This window comes from Panulirus ornatus, chromosome 38, assembly GCF_036320965.1.
Source record: "Panulirus ornatus isolate Po-2019 chromosome 38, ASM3632096v1, whole genome shotgun sequence".
NCBI classification, from domain to species: Eukaryota; Metazoa; Arthropoda; class Malacostraca; order Decapoda; family Palinuridae; genus Panulirus; species Panulirus ornatus.
In genome coordinates this window covers 266,167-283,230 of record NC_092261.1, presented here as the reverse complement: position 1 = coordinate 283,230, position 17,064 = coordinate 266,167, and the positions used below count along the sequence as shown (strand labels likewise).

The following is a 17,064-nucleotide window of genomic DNA, read 5'->3' as shown; positions in this document are numbered from 1 at the left end:
TGGAAAAGCAAATGGATTTGTATGTAGCATTTGTGGATCTGGAGAAGGCATATGATAGAGTTGATAGAGATGCTCTGTGGAAGGTATTGAGAATATATGGTGTGGGAGGCAAGTTGTTAGAAGCAGTGAAAAGTTTTTATCGAGGATGTAAGGCATGTGTACGTGTAGGAAGAGAGGAAAGTGATTGGTTCTCAGTGAATGTAGGTTTGTGGCAGGGGTGTGTGATGTCTCCATGGTTGTTTAATTTGTTTATGGATGGGGTTGTTAGGGAGGTGAATGCAAGAGTTTTGGAAAGAGGGGCAAGTATGAAGTCTGTTGTGGATGAGAGAGCTTGGGAAGTGAGTCAGTTGTTGTTCGCTGATGATACAGCACTGGTTACTGATTCATGTGAGAAACTACAGAAGCTGGTGACTGAGTTTGGTAAAGTGTGTGAAAGAAGAAAGTTAAGAGTAAATGTGAATAAGAGCAAGGTTATTAGGTACAGTAGGGTTGAGGGTCAAGTCAATTGGGAGGTAAGTTTGAATGGAGAAAAACTGGAGGACGTAAAGTGTTTTAGATATCTGGGAGTGGATCTGGCAGCGGATGGAACCATGGAAGCGGAAGTGAATCATAGGGTGGGGGAGGGGGTGAAAATCCTGGGAGCCTTGAAGAATGTGTGGAAGTCGAGAACATTATCTCGGAAAGCAAAAATGGGTATGTTTGAAGGAATAGTGGTTCCAACAATGTTGTATGGTTGCGAGGCGTGGGCTATGGATAGAGTTGTGCGGAGGAGGGTAGATGTGCTGGAAATGAGATGTTTGAGGACAATGTGTGGTGTGAGGTGGTTTGATCGAGTAAGTAATGTAAGGGTAAGAGAGATGTGTGGAAATAAAAAGAGCGTGGTTGAGAGAGCAGAAGAGGGTGTTTTGAAATGGTTTGGGCACATGGAGAGAATGAGTGAGGAAAGATTGACCTAGAGGATATATGTGTCAGAGGTGGAGGGAACGAGGAGAAGTGGGAGACCAAATTGGAGGTGGAAAGATGGAGTGAAAAAGATTTTGAGTGATCGGGGCCTGAACATGCAGGAGGGTGAAAGGCAGGCAAGGAATAGAGTGAATTGGATCGATGTGGTATACCGGGGTTGACGTGCTGTCAGTGGATTGAATCAGGGCATGTGAAGCATCTGGGGTAAACCATGGAAAGTTGTGTGGGGCCTGGATGTGGAAAGGGAGCTGTGGTTTCGGGCATTATTGCATGACAGCTAGAGACTGAGTGTGAATGAATGGGGCCTTTGTTGTCTTTTCCTAGCGCTACCTTGCACACATGAGGGGGGAGGGGGATGGTATTCCATGTGTGGCAAGGTGGCGATGGGAATGAATAAAGGCAGACAGTGTGAATTGTGTGCATGGGTATATATGTATGTGTCTGTGTGTGTATATATATATGTACATTGAGATGTATAGGTATGTATATTTGCATGTGTGGATGTGTATGTATATACATGTGTATGGGGGTGGGTTGGGCCATTTCTTTCGTCTGTTTCCTTGCGCTACCTCGCAAACGCGGGAGACAGCGACAAAGCAAAATAAAAAAATAGTAAATAATATATATATTTTTTATTAGCACTCACTCTTATCCCCTTTGCCTTTGTACAATGGCACTGTGCAAGCATTCCGCCAATCCTCAGGAACCTCACCATGAATCATACATACATTAAATAACCTTACCAACCAGTCAACAATACAGTCACCCCCTTTTTTAATAAATTCCACTGCAATACTATCCAAACCTGCTGCTTTGCCGGCTTTCATCTTCCGTAAAGCTTTTACTACCTCTACTCTATTCACCAAATCATTTTCCCTAACCCTCTCGCTTTGCTCACCACCTCGACCAAAACACCCTATATCTGCCACTCTATCATCAAACACATTCAACAAACCTTCAAAATACTCACTCCATCTCCTTCTCACATCACCACTACTTGTTATCACCTCCCCGTTAGCCCCCTTCACTGAAGTTCCCATTTGCTATATATATATCCCTGGGGATAGGTATCCCTGGGGATAGGGGAGAAAGAATACTTCCCACGTATTCCCTGTGTGTTGTAGAAGGCGACTAAAAGGGGAGGGAGTGGGGGACTGGAAATCCTCCCCTCTTGTTTTTGTTTTTTTTTTAATTTTCCAAAAGAAGGAACAGAGAAGGGGACCAGGTAAGGATATTCCCTCAGAGGCCCAGTCCTCTGTTCTTAACGCTACCTTGCTAATGCGGGAAATGGCGAATGGTTTGAAAGAAAGATATATATATATATATATATCTGTTCCTTCTTTCCTTCTTTTGAAAAAAAAAAAAAAAAAAAAGAGGGGAGGATTTCCAGCCCCCCGCTCCCTTCCCTTTTAGTCGCCTTCTACGACATGCAGGGAATACGTGGGAAGTATTCTTTCTCCCCTATCCCCAGAGATGAGGATATTCCCTCAAAGGCCCAGTCCTCTGTTCTTAACGCTACTTCGCTAACGCGGGAAATGGTGAATAGTATGAAAGAAAGATATATATATATATATAAACACCCATATCTGCACGTATACATACATATACCTATTCATTTATTTATTATAGTTTGTCGTTGTCTCCTGTCAACATATATATATATATATATATATATATATATATATATATATATATATATATATATACATATACATACACAGAAATATGCATATATACATATATACTCGTGTACATATTCATACTTGCTTGCCCTCTTCCATTCCTGTCGCCACCCCAACCCACAGGAAACAGCATTATTGCCTCCCACTTTGGTGAGGTAGTACCTGGAAAACAGACAAAAAAAGGCCTCTCGTTCATTCTCAGTCTTTAGCTGTCATGCGTAATTCTTTGAAACCACAGTTCCCTATCTACATCCAGGCCCCACAGACCTTTCCATGGTTTATCCCAGATGCTTCACATGCCCTGGGAAACAAAAAATTGAAAACCTTATTTGTTTATTTCTAACATGGCCTTTTTGGGATGCATTTAGGAGACTGGTTGCCTCTGCCCTGCAGCCCAAGTTAGTCTTTTAAAAGTCTTAGACCTTTTACAGTCTGATGGGTTTTTTGAAAGTTTAGCTCCTTAAAAACATTATCTAAAGGATATCACTCCTTATATCCTTTTGGATAGTCATTGAATTATATGCTGTGCCCAGACAAGCCCTCTCTTCATTGATGCCACTCTTAGGGGTCTGGGTAAATCTAGACCCCAATTTTTTGGCTAATAATGAAATTACTTGATTTATAGATACAATAACCTTTTTAAATCAGTTATTGGAAGTTTTCATGGAAAGAGCATAATTTTTATGCCTGGTTGATTCTCTTAATGACCATTTTGACTACACAAAGAATTACCAAGGGAGGCATTTATTTATACATCTAGCTCTTTGAAGCTTCACTCAGCAAGAAGTGTCTGTACATGGATTAAGATCACTTTTTATTGGCTCAACCTAGGCTTCATGTTAGAGCATTTATTGTGAGAAAGGTGGCCTCTGCTTTAGTCTTCCTTGGAAACCTTTGCCTAGGAAATCAAGAAAAAGGATCTTTGGCACTCCTCTTTCACCTTTGTCAGATGGTACCATAGTGGCTCTAGGAATTCCTCCTTCAGTAGAGTTTGATTCCTGTGTTCCTTTGGTTCACTCAGAAGGCATTTTTATTTGCCTTGGTTTTAGTTTTATCAGAAAACCTTTTCCTCCATGTGGATATGCTCTCATGCTCACGGGACTGATGTCAAAAGAGAGGAATGAAAGTTTTGAAAATTGAAAAACCTTTACTTTCCAAAGAGGTGTCCCTCAAAAAACTGTTCTTGTTTTTCTTACCCTCTTTTAAAAAAGAAAACTTTCTCTGTACATATTGTGACATGGGTTGGGGCCTGCAGTCTGCAAATTCTGAACTGTGAGGGGCTGGAAGTGATGAGGTCAGTGATATCCTGGTGGTGGTCACTTATTGAATGTGAGCCCCAATATGGAGCAAGCAGCTACTCTCACCTTAGGGTCAGTTATAAAGGATGAGTGTGAAGGTATGTGCTTCCTCACCAGAATTTTGAAGTTTGAAGGTCCTGACCCATATATTCCTATAGAATAATTCTATTGTTTAAGGGACACTGCCTTACAGAAAAGAAGTTTTTCAGTTTTTAAAACCTACATATTCCAGTGCACAACAATTACTGCTCATTGTCATTGATATCGGTGACAACTAACTGCCTGTTATGACAGGTGCTCCTGAAATTTATAATATAATGAAGACAGCATTTTCTTACTACTCTGTATGAGATTTCCTACATTGTGTATGTATGGTTCTGTGTTTTTATGAAATACTGGTGAGTATATTGTGTTTGTGGTTGAGGTTGAGCACAAACAACCTATCGTTTATGAAAGATCTGGGATTTCTTCATTTGTTCTTTTATCATTTTGATGAAGTGAATGAAATAGAATTTGTAATTAACTTTTGTTTGCATAATACAAATAAGATTAATTAAGTAGATGCTTTGCTTAAAATAGAATTGAATTCTTCTCAGTTCTCAATGTATATAATTAGAATTTCAAAGATACATCACAATGTCAAATTTTATGAATACCATATATATATATATATATATATATATATATATATATATATATATATATATATATATATATGTATGACAAACTTTTTTACAGGCTGTAGGACTTTCTACTAATATTTTAAGTAAGTTTGAAGTACCCAAAATGTTTGTATCCTAAAAAATGAAGGTTTGAGTGTTTAATTGTGATTTTACAGTTGATGAATAATGTATTGTGGAAGAGGGATCGCATCTATGATTACCTCATAAGTTGATATGCTAGCACTTTGAAATTATTCATTTCATACAGGGCTTTTGACTACTCATTTGGAGCCTTTTATATCTTAGTTTCCAATTTATTAATAGAATTTATTACATGTTTTTTCCCAAGATGTTCTTTGAAGACAAGATTGATGATGCAAAATACTGTGGTCACCTGTACGGCCTTGGAACTTCCTTTGTGAATGGCAATTCATCAGCCTCATACACGGATAATGGTCACACATCAGACTCCACATCCAATTCATAGTGCATAGGGAGATCCCAGCACACCTGCCATGTGTACAGACTTTTCATGTCTTGTAGAAAGTTTTGCAGACATGCCTAAATCCTACTGACACAACCAGTCGAATGAGTGAAGGGTAACTTAAAAATATGACAGATTACTTATGTTCTTAAATGCTGTGGCCCCTCAGCTAAGTTTCATATTCATATTCTAAGACACTATAAGTGTCATTGTAATGCATTAATTTTATTTTCATCTCAGTATTTGTTTTAGAATTGTTATTTGACACACACACACACACACACACACACACACACACACACACACACACACACACACACACACTTGGCTCATGCTGGGATGTGTGTATACATGTGTGTACACATAAAAGGGAAGAAATGGTACATGCAATGTATAATGTTAAGAGATAGGGCAGCGCAAGTGTTGAACTCACTCCCTGTAACACACAAATAGAAATCACACACACACACACACACACACACACACACACACACACACACACACACACACACACACGAATGGGCATCTGGGGTGTAGTGGTTTATGTCACTGACCACGATTTACACATGTGCCCGTCTGGGTTTGAATCTCATGTGTGGCAGTCAGCCCACAGCCAGCACAGTTTTTTATCCTCATCTTGGAGCTGGATGATGAATGGTTACCAGGCTTACCTGGGAAGTGTTTGTATGTGTGTGTGTGTGTGTGTGTGTGTGCACACCTGTAAAAGTCATGGCACTGTGCATATATACAAGGTTGAGTGATGGTGCTGCATGAGTGTAAATCTGTCACCCTGTAACACATGAATAGTATTCACACACACACACACACACACACACACACACACACACACACACACACACACACACACACCCACACATATATTTTCCTCATGCTTTGCAAATGACAACCCTTGGGTTTGTAGCCATAATTGGAGATGATGCTGATAGTAAGCTTCCCCTGTGACTTCTTTCATATTTGAACCTATGTCAGAAATCAGTTTTCTCATGAAAAACAGCAAGTGATTAAACTTTACTTTGATTAACATTTATTCAGACCAGTGATAGGGAGAAACAGGAAAGTTTTCCATTTTTAATTCAGTGTTTGAATGACCCAAATTTGATATATCCTGTAATGAAATATACAAAAATATGCTGTTCTAAATTATAACAGAGGCTCATTGTAGAATTTCATCTTGGTGAAAATTGCCTTTCTTCTAGACAGGATTTGGCCAGTGAGCAAAAGAAATGAGAGCCATTATCCGTAAGAATAATTCCAATAATCATCTGTGGGTAAGCCCACCATCTGCCCTAAGGGCAGGATCACTTTGTGTGAACACCTGCTTGCTTTCAGCTCCCATGTCATTTAACATTGGGGTTATGAATTCAAATCCAAACTGTAACCAAAAGAGTGCAGCCGATCCATTGCCCATTCTGCAATTAGCCCATCAGAACCTTTGGTTAATTTGCATATTTTTGTGCAATTTTGTCCCCTTTCATGTTCAACAGGCATTCTTTTTAGCAGTTATTATAGGAATATATTATAGGAGTATTATATATATATATTTTTATTTATTTATCTATTTATTTTGCTTTGTCGCTGTCTCCTGCGTTAGCGAGTTAGCACAAGGAAACAGACGAAAGAATGGCCCAACCCACCCACATACACGTCCACACACGCAAATATACATACCTATACATCTCAACGTATACATGTATATACACACACAGACATATACATATATACACATGTGCATAAATCATACTGTCTGCCTTTATTCATTTCTATCGCCACCCTGCCACACATGAAATAACAAACCCCTCCCCCCTCATGTGTGCGAGGTAGTGCTAGGAAGACAACAAAGGCCCCATTCGTTCACACTCAGTCTGTAGCTGTCATGTAATAATGCACCGAAACCACAGCTCCCTTTCCACATCCAGGCCCCACAGAACTTTCCATGGTTTACCCCAGACGCTTCACATTCCCTGGTTCAATCCATTGACAGCACGTCGACCCCGGTATACCACATCGTTCCAATTCACTCTATTCCTTGCACGCCTTTCACCCTCCTGCATGTTCAGGCCCCGATCACTGAAAATCTTTTTCACTCCATCTTTCCACCTCCAATTTGGTCTCCCACTTCTCCTCGTTCCCTCCACCTCTGACACATATATCCTCTTGGTCAATCTTTCCTCACTCATTCTCTCCATGTGACCAAACCATTTCAGAACACCCTCTTCTGCTCTCTCAACCACACTCTTTTTATTACCACACATCTCTCTTACCCAATTATTACTTTCTCGATCAAACCATCTCACACCACATATTGTCCTCAAACATCTCATTTCCAGCACATCCACCCCCCTCCGCACAACTCTATCCATAGCCCATGCTTCGCAACCATACAAAATTGTTGGAACCACTATTCCTTCAAACATACCCATTTTTGCTTTCTGAAATAATGTTCTCGACTTCCACACATTCTTCAAGGCTCCCAGAATTTTCACCCTCTCCCCTACCCTATGATTCACTTTTGCTTCCATGGTTCCATCCGCTGCCAAATCCCCTCCCAGATATCTAAAGCACTTAACTTTCTCCAGTTTTTCTCCATTCAAACTTACCTCCCAATTGACTTGACCCTCAACCCCACAGTACCTAATAACCTTGCTCTTATTCACATTTACTCTCAACTTTCTTCTTTCACACACTTTACCAAACTCAGTCATCAGCTTCTGCAGTTTCTCACATGAATCAGCCACCAGCTCTGTATCATCAGCAAACAACAACTGACTCACTTCCCATGCTCTCTCTCATACCACAACAGACTGCATACTTGCCCCTCTTTCCAAAACTCTTGCATTCACCTCCCTAACAACCCCATCCATAAACAAATTAAACAACCATGGAGACATCACACACCCCTGCCGCAAACCTACATTCACTGAGAACCAATCACTTTCCTCTCTTCCTACACATACACATGCCTTACATCCTCGATAAAAACTTTTCACTGCTTCTAACAACTTGCCTCCCACATCATATATTTTTAATACCTTCCACAGAGCATCTCTATCAACTCTATCATATGCCTTTCCAGATCCATAAATGCTACATGTAAACCCATTTGCTTTTCTAAGTATTTCTCACATACATTCTTCAAAGCAAACACCTGATCCACACATCCTCTACCACTTGTGAAACCACACTGCTCTTCCCCATTCTGATGCTCTGTACATGCCTTCACCCTCTCAATCAATACCCTTCCATATAATTTCCCAGGAATACTCAACAAACTTATACCTCTGTAATTTGAGCACTCACCTTTGTCCCCTTTGCCTTTGTACAATGGCACTATGCAAGCATTCCGCCAATCCTCAGGCACCTCACCATGAATCATACATACATTAAATAACCTTTCCAACCAGTCAACAACACAGTCACCCTATTTTTTAATAAATTCCACTGCAATGGCATCCAAACCTGCTGCCTTGCCGGCTTTCATCTTCCGCAAAGTTTTTACTACCTCTTCTCTGTTTACCAAATCATCCTTCGTAACCCTCTCACTGCACACCACCTCGACCAAAACACCCTATATCTGCCACTCTATCATCAAACACATTCAACAAACCTTCGAAATACTCACACCATCTCTTTCTCACATCACCACTACTTCTTATCACCTCCCCATTTGCCCCCTTCACTGAAGTTCCCATTTTTCCCTTGTCTTATGCACTTTATTTACCTCCTTCCAAAACATCTTTTTATTCTCCCAAAATTTAATGATACTCTCACCCCAACTGTCATTTGCCCTCTTTTTCACCTCTTGCACCTTTCTCTTGACCTTCTGCCTCTTTCTTTTATAGATATCCCACTCATTTGCATTATTTCCCTGCAAAAATCGTCCAAATGCCTCTCTCTTCTCTTTCACTAATAATCTTACTTCTTCATCCCATCACTCACTACCCTTTTTAATCTGCCCACCTCCCACGCTTCTCATGCCACAAGCATCTTTTGCGCAAGCCGTCGCTGCTTCCCTAAATGCATCCCATTCCTCCCCCACTCCCCTTACGTCCTTTGTTCTCACCTTTTTCCATTCTGTACTCATTCTCTCCAGGTACTTCCTCACACAAGTCTCCTTCCCAAGCTCACTTACTCTCACCACTCTCTTCACCCCAACATTCACTCTTCTTTTCTGAGAACCTCTACAAATCTTCACCTTTGCCTCCACAAGATAATGATCAGACATCCCTCCAGTTGCACCTCTCAGCACATTAACATCCAAAAGTCTCTCTTTCGCACACCTGTCAATTAACATGTAATCCAATAACGCTCTCTGGCCATCTCTCCTACTTACATACGTATACTTATGTATATCTCTCTTTTTAAATCAGGTATTCCCAATCACCAGTCCTTTTTCAGCACATAAATCTACATGCTCTTCACCATTTTCATTTACAACACTGAACACCCCATGTATACCAATTATTCCCTCAACTGCCACATTACTCACCTTTGCACTCAAATCACCCATCAATATAACCCGGTCTCATGCATCAAAACCACTAACACACTCATTCAGCTGCTCCCAAAACACTTGCCTCTCATGATCTTTCTTCTCATGCCCAGGTGCATATGCACCAATAATCACCCATCTCTCTCCATCAACTTTCAGTTTTACCCATATCAATCTAGAGTTTACTTTCTTAGACTCTATCACATACTCGCACCACTCCTGTTTCAGGAATAGTGCTACTCCTTCCCTTGCTCTTGTCTTCTCACTAACCCCTGACTTTACTCCCAAGACATTCGCTGTCTCCCGCTTTAGCAAGGTAGGGCAAGGAAACAGACGAAATAATGGCCCAACCCACCCACATACACATGTATATACAAACACATCCACACATGCACATATACATACCTATTCATTTTAACGTATACATATATATACATACACAGACGTATACATATATACACATGCTCATAATTCATACCTGCTGCCTTTATTCATTCCCCGCCACACATGAAATAGCCTCCCCCCTGAGGTAGTGCTAGGAAAGGACAAAAGGCCACATTCGTTCACACTCAGTCTCTAGCTGTCATATATAAAGCACTGAAACCAGAGCCCCCTTTCCACATTCAGGCCCCATAAAACATTCCATGGTTTACTCCAGACTCTTCACATGCCCTAGTTCAATCCATTGACAGCATGTCGACCCCGGTATACCACATCATTCCAATTCACTCTATTCCTTGCACACCTTTCACCTTCCTGTGTGTTCAGGACCCGATGGCTCAAAATCTTTTTCACTCCGTCCTTCCACCTCCAATTTGGTCTCCCACCTCTCCTTGTTCCCTCCACATATATCCTCTTTGTCAATCTTTCTCACTCATTCTCTCCATGTGACCAATGAATTGAACCAGAGCATGTGAAGCATCTTGGGTAAACCATGGAAAGTTTTGTGGGGCCTGGATTTGGAAAGGGAGCTGTGGTTTCAGTGCATTACACATGACAGCTAGAGAGTGAGTGCGAACGAATGTGGCCTTTCTTGTCTTTTCCTAGCGCTACCTTGTGCATGTGCTGGGGGAGGGGGTTGCCATTTCATGTGTGGTGGGGTGGCGATGGGAATGGATGAAGGCAGCAAGTACAAATATGTACATGTTTATATATTCCCATGAGTCCACAGGGAAAATGAAACACGATAAGTTCCCAAGTGTACTTTCATGTAATATTCACATCATCAGGGGAGACAAAAGAGAGAAATATGACAGTATCAGTTGATGTACCAAATGGTGTCCTAGCTAAATTTCTTCGCTGTCTCCCGCGTTAGCGAGGTAGCGCAAGGAAACAGACGAAAGAATGGCCCAACCCACCCACATACACATTTATATACATACACATCCACACACACACATATACATACCTATAAATTTCAATGTATACATGTATATACATGCACAGACATATACATATATACACATGTACATAAATCATACTTGCTGCCTTTATTCATTCTCGTCGCTACTCCACTACACATGAAATGACACCCGTCCCCCCGCACACGCACGAGGTAGCACTGTAAAAAGACAACATATATATATATATATATATATATATATATATATATATATATATATATATATATATATATATATACACGTGTGTGGACATGTGTATGTACATGTGTATGGGGGGGGGGGGTTGGGCCATTTCTTTCGTCTGTTTCCTTGCGCTACCTCGCAGACGCGGGAGACAGCGACAAAGTATAAAAAAAAAAAAAAATATATATATATATATATATATATATATATATATATATATATATATATATATATATATATATATATATATACACGCAAATATACATACCTACACAGCTTACCATGGTTTACCCCAGACGCTTCACATGCCCTGATTCAATCCACTGACAGCACGTCAACCCCGGTATACCACATCGATCCAATTCACTCTATTCCTTGCCCTCCTTTCACCCTCCTGCATGTTCAGGCCCGATCACACAAAATCTTTTTCACTCCATCTTTCCACCTCCAATTTGGTCTCCCACTTCTCCTCGTTCCCTCCACCTCCGACACATATATCCTCTTGGTCAATCTTTCCTCACTCATTCTCTCCATGTGCCCAAACCATTTCAAAACACCCTCTTCTGCTCTCTCAACCACGCTCTTTTTATTTCCACACATCTCTCTTACCCTTACGTTACTTACTCGATCAAACCATCTCACACCACACATTGTCCTCAAACATCTCATTTCCAGCACATCCATCCTCCTGCGCACAACTCTATCCATAGCCCACGCCTCGCAACCATACAACATTGTTGGAACCACTATTCCTTCAAACATACCCATTTTTGCTTTCCGAGATAATGTTCTCGACTTCCACACATTCTTCAAGGCTCCCAGGATTTTCGCCCCCTCCCCCACCCTATGATCCACTTCCGCTTCCATGGTTCCATCCGCTGCCAGATCCACTCCCAGATATCTAAAACACTTTACTTCCTCCAGTTTTTCTCCATTCAAACTTACCTCCCAATTGACTTGAGCCTCAACCCTACTGTACCTAATAACCTTGCTCTTATTCACATTTACTCTTAACTTTCTTCTTTCACACACTTTACCAAACTCAGTCACCAGCTTCTGCAGTTTCTCACATGAATCAGCCACCAGCGCTGTATCATCAGCGAACAACAACTTACTCACTTCCCAAGCTCTCTCATCCACAACAGACTTCATACTTGCCCCTCTTTCCAAAACTCTTGCATTCACCTCCCTAACAACCCCATCCATAAACAAATTAAACAACCATGGAGACATCACACACCCCTGCCGCAAACCTACATTCACTGAGAACCAATCACTTTCCTCTCTTCCTACACGTACACATGCCTTACATCCTCGATAAAAACTTTTCACTGCTTCTAACAACTTGCCTCCCACACCATATATTCTTAATACCTTCCACAGAGCATCTCTATCAACTCTATCATATGCCTTCTCCAGATCCATAAATGCTACATACAAATCCATTTGCTTTTCTAAGTATTTCTCACATACATTTTTCAAAGCAAACACCTGATCCACACATGCTCTACCACTTCTGAAACCACACTGCTCTTCCCCAATCTGATGCTCTGCACATGCCTTCACCCTCTCAATCAATACCCTCCCATATAATTTACCAGGAATACTCAATAAACTTATACCTCTGTAATTTGAGCACTCACTCTTATACCCTTTGCCTTTGTACAATGGCACTATGCACGCATTCCGCCAATCCTCAGGCACCTCACCATGAGTCATACATACATTAAATAACCTTACCAACCAGTCAATAATACAGTCACCCCCTTTTTTAATAAATTCCACTGCAATACCATCCAAACCTGCTGCCTTGCCGGCTTTCATTTTCCGCAAAGCTTTTACTACCTCTTCTCTGTTTACCAAATCATTTTCCCTAACCCTCTCACTTTGCACACCAACTCGACCAAAACACCCTATATCTGCCACCCTATGTGTATATATATATATATATATATATATATATATATATATATATATATATATATATATATATATATATATATATATATATATATATATATATATATATATACGAATGTGGCCTTTGTTGTCTTCCTAGCGCTACCTTGCTTACATGCAGGGGAAGGGGGTTGTTATTTCAGGTGTGGCAGGGTGGCGATAGCAATGAATAAGGGCAGACAGTATGAATTGTGTACATGTGTATATATGTATATGTCTGTGTGTGCATATATATGTATATGTTGAGATACATAGGTATGTATATGTGCGTGTGTGGACGTGTATATATATACATGTGTATGTGGGTGGGTTGGGCCATTCTTTCGTCTGTTTCCTTGCGCTACCTCGCTAATGCGGGAGACAGCGACAAATTATAATAGAATATATATATATATATATATATATATATATATATATATATATATATATATATATATATATATATCCCCCTGGGGATAGGGGAGAAAGAATACTTCCCACGTATTCCCTGCGTGTCGTAGAAGACGACTAAAAGGGGAGGGAGCGGGGGGCTGGAAATCCTCCCCTCTCATTTTTTTTTAATTTTCCAAAAGAAGGAACAGAGAATTGGGCCAGGTGAGGGTATTCCCTCAAAGGCCCAGGCCTCTGTTCTTAACGCTACCTCGCTAATGCGGGAAATGGCGAATAGTTTGAAAGAAAGAAAAGAAAAGATATATATATATATATATATATATATATATGTATATATATGTATATATATATATATATATATATATGTATATATATATCCCTGGGGATTGTATCCCCGGGGATAGGGGAGAAAGAATACTTCCCATGTATTCCCTGCGTGTCGTAGAAAGCGACTAAAAGGGAAGGGAGCAAGGGGCTGGAAATCCTCCCCTCTCACTTTTTTTTAATTTTCCAAAAGAAGGAACAGAGAAGGGGGCCAGGTGAGGATATTCCCTCAAAGGCCCAGTCCTCTGTTCTTAACGCTACCTCGCTAATGCGGGAAATAGCGAATAGTATGAAAGAAAGAAAAAGATATTTATATATATTTCTATTTATTTATTTATTTTGCTTTGTTGCTGTCTCCTGTGTTAGCGAGGTAGCGCAAGGAAACAGATGAAAGAATGGCCCAACCCACCCACATACACATGTATATACATACACGTCCACACATGCAAATATGCATACCTATACATCTCAACGTATACATATATATGCACACACAAACATATACATATATACACATGTACATAATTCATACTGTCAGCCTTTATTCATTCCCATCACCACCCTGCCACACATGAAATAACAACCCCCTCCCCCCTCATGTGCATGAGGAAGTGCTAGGAAGAGACAACAAAGGCCAAATTTATTCACACTCAGTCTCTAGCTGTTATGTAATAATGCACTGAAACCATAGCTCCCTTTCCACATCCAGGCCCCACAGAACTTTCCATGGTTTACCTCAGACACTTCACATCCCTGGTTCAATCCATTGACAGCACATCAGCTCCGGTATACCACATTGTTCCAATTCACTCTTATTCCTTGCACGCCTTTCACCCTCCTGTATGATCAGGCCCCAATCACTCAAAATCTTTTTCACTCCATCTTTCCACCTCCAATTTGGTCTCTCACTTCTCCTCATTCCCTCCACCCTCTGACACATATATCCTCTTGGTCAATCTTTCCTCACTCATTCTCTCCATGTGACCAAACCATTTCAAAACACCCTCTTCTGCTCTCTCAACCACACTCTTTTTATTACCACACATCTCTCTTACCCTATTATTACTTACTTGATCAAACCTTCTCACACCACATATTGTCCTCAAACATCTCATTTCCATCACATCCACCCTCCTGCGCACAACTCTATCCACAGCCCACGCCTCGCAACCATATAACATTGTTAGAACCACTGTTCCTTCAAGCATACCCATTTTTGCTTTCTGAGATAATGTTCTCAACTTCCACACATTCTTCAATGTTCCCAGAACTTTCACCCCCTCCCCCACCCTGTGACTCACTTCCTCTTCCTATCGTTCAATCTGCTGCCAAATCCACTCGCAGATATCTGAAACTCTTCTTCCTCTAGTTTTTCTCTATTCAAACTTACCTCCCAGTTGACTTATCCCTCATTCCTACTGTACCTAATAACCTTGCTCTTATTCACATATACTCTCAGCTTTCTTGTTTCACACACTTTACCAAACTCGGTCACCGGCTTCTGCAGTTTCTCACCCAAATCAGCCACCAGCACTGTAAACCATGGAAAGTTCTGTGGGGCCTGGATGTGGAAAGGGAACTATGGTTTCAGTGCATTATACATGACAGCTAGAGACTGAGTGTGAACGAATGTTGCCTTTGTTGTCTTTTCCTAGCGCTACCTTGTGCACATGCAGGGGGAGTGGGTTGTTATTTCATGTGTGGCGGGGTGGCGATGGGAATGAATAAGGGCAGACAGTATGAATTATGAACATGGGTATATATGTATACATTTTTTTTTTTCATACTTTTTGCCATTTCCCGCGATAGCGAGGTAGCGTTAAGAACATAGGACTGGGCCTTTGAGGGAATATCCTCACCTGGCCCCCTCCTCTGTTCCTCCTTTTGGAAAATTAAAAAAAAAAATGAGAGGGGAGGATTACCAGCCCCCCGCTCCCTTCCCTTTTAGTCGCCTTCTACGACATGCAGGGAATACGTGGGCAGCATTCTTTCTCCCCTATCCCCAGGGATAATGTATGTATATGTCTGTGTGTATATATATGTATGAGATGTATAGGTATGTATATGTGCATATGTGGACGTGTATGTATATACATGTGTATGTAGGTGGGTTGCGCCATTCTTTCGTCTGTTTCCTTGTGCTACCTCACTAACACGGGAGACGGCGACAAAGTATGATAAATATATATATATTTATTATATTTATTTTGCTTTGTCGCTGTCTCCCGTGTTTGCGAGGTAGCGCAAGGAAACAGACGAAACAAATGGCCCAACCCACCCCCATACTCATGTATATACACACATGTCCACACATGCGAATATACATACCTATACATCTCAGTGTACACATATATATACACACACAGACACACATATATACCCATGCACATAATTCACACTGTCTGCCTTTATTAATTCCCATCGCCACCCCGCCACACATGGAATACCATCCCCCTCCCCCCTCATGTGTGCGGGGTAACGCTAGGAAAAGACAACAAAGGCCTCATTCGTTCACACTCAGTCTCTAGCTGTCATGCAATAATGCCCGAAACCACAGCTCCCTTTCCACATCCAGGCCCCACACAGCTTTCCATGGTTTACCCCAGACGCTTCACATGCCCTGATTCAATCCACTGACAGCATGTCAACCCTGGTATACCACATCGATCCAATTCACTCTATTCCTTGCCCACCTTTCACCCTCCTGCATGTTCAGGCCCCGATCACTCAAAATATTTTTCACTCCATCTTTCCACCTCCAATTTGGTCTCCCACTTCTCCTCATTCCCTCCACCTCCGACACATATATCCTCTTGGTCAATCTTTCCTCACTCATTCTCTCCATGTACCCAAACCATTTCAAAACACCCTCTTCTGCTCTCTCAACCACGCTCTTTTTATTTCCACACATCTCTCTTACCCTTACATTACTTACTCGATCAAACCACCTCACACCACACATTGTCCTCAAACATCTCATTTCCAGCACATCCACCCTCCTGTGCACAACTCTATCCATAGCCCACGCCTCTCAACCATACAACATTGTTGGAACCACTATTCCTTCAAACATACCCATTTTTGCTTTCCGAGATAATGTTCTCGACTTCCACACATTCTTCAAGGCTCCCAGGATTTTCGCCCCCTCCCCCACCCTATGATTCACTTCCACTTCCATGGTTCCATCTGCTGCCAGATCCATTCCC

The 17,064-nt window shown here is 41.2% G+C and overlaps 1 protein-coding gene across 3 annotated transcripts in view; it reads left to right on the top strand.

The window, feature by feature from the left end:
* Pop2 (CCR4-NOT transcription complex subunit Pop2) overlaps nt 1-5,605 on the top strand; it is an 89,801-nt gene extending 84,196 nt beyond the window's left edge. For 2 of the 3 annotated variants that reach the window (XM_071684299.1, XM_071684300.1), the window contains exon 7: nt 4,955-5,229. In XM_071684299.1, coding sequence (XP_071540400.1) covers nt 4,955-5,092 — 138 coding nt within the window. In that variant the 3' untranslated portion in view covers nt 5,093-5,229. Of the gene's footprint in view, nt 1-4,954 lie in introns of all 3 variants that reach the window. The other variant, XM_071684302.1, reaches the window with a different exon arrangement.
* The last annotated feature ends 11,459 nt before the right edge of the window (nt 5,606-17,064 follow it).